Raw genomic sequence first — 5,514 nt, forward strand, 5'->3', positions numbered from 1 at the left:
TTCTGTCTGCTGTTTTGTCTGAGATTCTGTCTGTTGTTTTATCCGGTGTTCTATCTGGTGATTTGTCTGGTGTTTTGTCTGTTTGTTCTGGTGTTTTGTCTGAGATTCTGTCTGGTGTTTTGTCTGGTGTTCTGTCTGAGATTCTGTGTGGTGTTTTGTCTGAGGTTCTGTGTGGTGTTCTGCCTGGTGTCCTGTCTGGTGTTTTGTCTGAGATTCTGTCTGGTGTTTTGTCTGGTGTTCTGCCTGGTGTTATGTCTGGTGTTTTGTCTGAGATGCTGTCTGGTGTTTTGTCTGAGATTCTGCCTGGTGTTCTGCCTGGTGTTCTGTCAGATCTTCTGATCTCTGCTGGTTTTTCTGTTTCTTTCTTCATGAATTGAGGTGAGCTTCCATGAGTTTGTTCTTCCAGCCTCWCAGTTGGAGTTTTATCTTTAACTACAGCTGCAGACTCACTCTCTTCTGTGGATTTAACTGAATCTGTTTTCTGGACCTGTTGTGGTTCTGTTGGAGTAGAACCTGTTTTATCTTTGACCCTACAGATGTTTATGTGTTTGTTAGTCTGAGGTTTTGCTGTTTCCTGATCAGCTGCAGGATGTTTTGGGATCAATTCTTTCTGTTTATCATCTGTAATGAAACAGATTTGTTCTGATTGATCCTGAACTATAACTGCTGTTAAAGCTTTTTGTTTGGGTTTTAATGTGTTTGTTTCTGACTCACTGGTTGAAAGCTCAGTTATTGTGATGTTTAACAGTTCCTCAGGTGTTAATCTGGTTTCCTGCCTGTTTGCAACCAAAACTTTTCTTTCAGCCTTTTCCTGTTTTGTCTTTTCTTTTAGAGGAGAAACATTTAAACTTTTATCTTTAATAAAACTTTTTGCTTGTTCTGGAGAGGTGTCAGATGTCCCTTCATGAATCTCAGAGCTAATACGTTGAGCTAAAGGCTCATGTTTGTCCTGAACCATGATGGCCTCTGGGTCTGCAGCCTCTTTAGTTCTGGTTAATCTTTGTCGTCTTGTTTTAGTTGAGTATTTTCCTAAAACAACTAAGTCTTCAGGAACTTTCTCTTTTAAATCTGATGTAGAGACTTTAGTTTTTCTGTTTGACTCAACTGGAACATGTCTGTCCTGAAGCTCAGCCTYGTCTTCATCGTCGCTCTGATGCTTCAGTTTTTCAGTTTTGAGAGTTTGGACCTTAATCTCCTTTGGTTCTTCAAATACATCAGCTGTTCTAACAATCTTAGAAGATGAGTGTTCTGAAGGTTCTCCTGTCATAAAGGATAAATCTGTTTTCCTAACAGATAATTTGGGTTTGATAAAACCTCTCTCTGACATACAAACTTCCTGTTCCTGTTCAGAAATGGGTTGGACACATATTTCAGCTCCTGCTGTTCTTTTACCATCTTTAGAATCAGTTTTCTGTTTAGATTTATCCTCCTGAACTACAACAGGAAGGATTTTCTGGGTTTTATCTGCTGTCATGTCATAATTTCTTTTAGTTTTAGGGATAAWACTTGATGAGCCAGATGTCTTTAAACCATCAGTAACAGATAATTTATTAATTTCAGAACCTTCAGCTGGTCTTTGGATGAACACAGCTTTTTTATCTTGTTTTACTTGATGAAACATGGAAGGTTTTGGTTCAGTTTCTTCTCTCTCCATGTCTGTTTCTGCACAGGATCCATTAGTTTGTCCAGTGAAGGTGAAAGATTTGAGAGGTTTGAAGAGAAAGCACCATGAGGCGGTGCCAAGAGATTCAAACAACACAAACACAAACATGGAGTTAAATAAGACTTGAGAACTGAAGGTAAACATCAAAGAGTTCAGTTTTTGTACCTTTCTTCAGTTTGTCTGCTTTAGTTTCAGCTGCAGGAGTTCTGATGGGCTCAGGTTTCTCTTCAGGTTCTTCAAAGATTTCATTTTTATAGAAAAAAGAATAAAACAACAGAGGCATAAAAAAGAGACGTGATTTAAAAAAGATGAGATGTGTCAGGTGTTTGTGACGTGAAGATGAGACAAACAGCATGAGAAGAAGATTTAAGGAGCGGAGGTGAAACCCTGCTGGGTCCTGACCCTGATACCTCTGCCTGCAGAAATCTCCTCTGGTTCCACCCAGTCTGAAGGTTTCAGATCTTCAGTCCTGAATGTCGGAGCAGAATCATCTGCAGACCTCAGGTGTTCCGACTTCTGTTGGACCTTCAAGGGTCTCCTGGACTCAATGTCTGTTACAGACTCTTCTGGTCTAACTGATGCCTTCAGCTCTTCGGCTATTAGAGCTGGTTTGGTTTGGACCAGTTTGGGTTCTGTTGAGGTGCTTTTTGCTTCTGTTTGTTTCTCCTGACTGATCTCAGCCTGTTTTCTTGTCTCTGCTCTGATAAATGTCTTTGTCTCTGTCTGCGATGGGACAAACTGTACGTCTTCAATCTGACTCTTTCTCTGGGTTTTCACCAACGTCTCGTCTGAACTTTTCTCTGACTCCATCTTTAAAACTAAATTCTCTTCAGATTTTTCTGCTTCATGTTTTTCTTGCAGAGTAAAGAGTTCAGGTTCAGGTTCAGGGACTACAACTAACTTTTCTTTAGTTTTTGGAAGGATTTTGTGTTTCCTGGTTGAAGAGTCAGTAACAGAGATCTGTCCTCTCAGGTCCGACCGTCGGTCCTCATTTTCTGTTACAGCCAAGACATCTTCATCCATCACGTCCTCTTCCTCGGTGAGAGGAACTTCCTGTGGAACAGAATCAACTTCCTGTTTCCTCTGAGCTTCTTGCCTTTGACGTGTTTCTGATTGTAAGAGTTGAAGAAGAGGCRTCAAGGCGACGCCAAGAGGTGAGGACCAAACAGAGACAGAAGTTAGAGGAGGTTCATGCACAGATTATTCAGATGATAATCCAGATTATCACCAGCAGTTAATAAGATATTTTTATGCTGGGTACCTTCTTCAGGAGCAGAGATCTCCTGATCTTTGGGACGGATCTTCTCAACCTTCTTCACTTCAGCTTCTTTTAAAGATTTAATCCGATTTGAATCAAAGATGGTGAGAAAAGAACATTTAAACCATTAAACACAAGAACAGAAGACAAACGTCATCAAGATCTTTACAGATCTACTGAAGAACCAGGAAAAGGTTCTGCTTGTCCATGGTGTCACATCAGATGGTCTCAGAACCTTTTGGAAGAACTCGTTGCATGAAAGCAGAAGGTCTGCAGAACCTTTTTGGTTCTACCTGAACAGAATGTGCTGCTGTGTTACTGTGACACCACCTGAAGCAGAACCTTTTCTTCTTCTGACACACACAGTGATGAAGAGGAGAACTTTGGTGAAGAAGAGTCTACCTGTAGGACCAGGTTCTTCTGACACTGGTTTAGCTTTGACCTTCTCGGGTGTTGGAACAGGAACTGTTTCAGAGATTTTCTTCAGCACCTTCTCTGGTTTTCCTTCTTCAGGCTTCTCTCGGACCTTTTCAGGTAGTTTCTTCTTCTCCTTGGCCTCCTGAGGAACTTTATCCAGTTTCTTCTGAGGAAGAACCATCTCCTCTAGTTTCTCTGGAGCTTTATCTGGGATCTTTCCTGGTTTCTTCTCAGGTGTCTTGTCTGGGATCTTCTCAGGAGGTTTTTCCTTCACCTCAGGTCTTCCTGGAGTTTTCCTGTCAGGTTCTGGTTCTGGTTTGACCTCCAACACGACCAGCTCCTCAGAGATCTTCTGAGGTTTGGGCTTCAGAGCTTTAAGAGGGTTTAACACAGAAAACATGCAGAAGACATGACTAAAGAATGTGCTGACGCACAGGCTAAAGACACGCTGAAGACATGCTGAAGACAGGAAGAAAAACCGTTCCATAACTCAAAGATAGAAGACATTAGTTTTTTGAGCTGAACATTAAGAGGACTCATTTAGATCTTTATGAAACCAAATCTCTATCCTAATGGACCAGAGGGACCAWCGGTCCTCTGCTCAGGTTTAATGCAGATCCAGTTTGTTCTGGTGAAACAGAAAAGTACCTTTTTCTTTCTGTGTTGGCTCTTCTTTGGGAGGAACCACTCCTGCTCCAGGTTTCCTGACTGGTTTTGGAGGCTCTGGGACTTTGTCTTCCACAGGAGCTTTAAAGAGTTTTGTTCACAAACATTAAAACCTTAGAATGGACCCAGGTTAGAGAAGAAAAATAAAGAGTCAACTAAAAACAATAAATTCAACAATAAAGAATAAATGTTACATAAAGCACTTTAAAAACAACCACAGGACATTATATATGGGTTGGACAGAATTTAGACAGGTGTTGGACAAACAGACATGTGTTGGACAGACATTAGGCATGTGTTGGACAGACATTAGGCATGTGTTGGACAGACATTAGGCATGTGTTGGACAGACATTAGGCATGTGTTGGACAGACATTAGACATGTGTTGGACACACATTAGATATGTGTTGGACAGCCATTAGGCATGTGTTGGACAGACATTAGGCATGTGTTGGACAGACATTAGACATGTGTTGGACACACATTAGATATGTGTTGGACAGATAGATAGGTGTTGGACAGACATTAGACATGTGTTGGACAGCCATTAAACGTGTGTTGGACAGACATTAGATATGTGTTGGACAGACATTAGGCATGTGTTGGACAGACATTAGACATGTGTTGGACAGATATTATATAGGTTTTTGACAGACATTAGACATGTGTTGGACAATGTGACAATATTTGACCCATTCAAAGCTTGTGGTCCAGATGGTATTGTCCCAGTTTCCCTCTGTTGAGGCTTTAGCAGTAACTTGTAGAACAAAAGGTCAGAATAAGGGGGTCATGGAAAACATCTTGTATAATATCCTGGAAAAGATTACATCATCAGTGGTCCACAAAAACACTTCATGAGTGTGTATAGGAGGTGTTGAATTTCAAGCCCAGTTCTGGGAAGGTCCATCCTTTCCTGGCTCTGGTGTAACACAAACAACTTGGGTATAAAAGCTCTGGTTTTATAAATACGTCAGTTCGGTTTTGAAAGGTCTGATCTGTCGGTATGAAGCTCGTTACTGACTGAACTCAAATAAACTCCCTCTGGCTGGCCAAGGATTGTCTCTTCTCTTTTTATCTTGATAAGTGGACTTTTCAGCCGCTACACCTCCAAGAGTACTAGAATTGCTTCTGGACACAATTACTAGAATATATGTTGCTTGTCTAACAAACGGCTATGTACCAGTTGGGTGGAGGACAGCAAAGGTTGTCTTTCTGTCCAAAACTGCCAAGCTAACATACAGAGAGGCAAAATCTTTCAGACTCATCAGCTGGACATCTGCTGAAGGGAATGTAGAGGTTAATAGATCGACATGTAAGGGATTGTATTTTAATGCTATCATCTTTAAGTTCTAAACAACCTGCATATCAGCCAGGTCTTTCTACAGAAACAGCCTTACATGTGGCAATAACTGTGAGACCTAGAACCCACCCCCCACCCCCACCCCCGATCTGAACCCGAGAGGTGTTTCGTTATTGGACTTCTGTGCTCATCATGGATTGTCCATAATG

The 5,514-nt window shown here is 41.3% G+C and overlaps 1 protein-coding gene across 1 annotated transcript in view; it reads right to left on the reverse strand.

The window, feature by feature from the left end:
- Positions 1-5,514, reverse strand: part of ttn.2 (titin, tandem duplicate 2) — a gene marked incomplete at its 5' end in the record, with an annotated part of 153,022 nt that overhangs the window by 117,150 nt on the left and 30,358 nt on the right. The window contains 5 exon segments of the mRNA XM_014025811.1: positions 1,829-1,897; positions 2,074-2,772; positions 2,925-2,990; positions 3,324-3,710; positions 3,987-4,085. Coding sequence (XP_013881265.1) covers positions 1,829-1,897; positions 2,074-2,772; positions 2,925-2,990; positions 3,324-3,710; positions 3,987-4,085 — 1,320 coding nt within the window.

This window comes from Austrofundulus limnaeus, unplaced genomic scaffold, assembly GCF_001266775.1.
Source record: "Austrofundulus limnaeus strain Quisiro unplaced genomic scaffold, Austrofundulus_limnaeus-1.0 Scaffold501, whole genome shotgun sequence".
Lineage (NCBI taxonomy): Eukaryota > Metazoa > Chordata > Actinopteri > Cyprinodontiformes > Rivulidae > Austrofundulus > Austrofundulus limnaeus.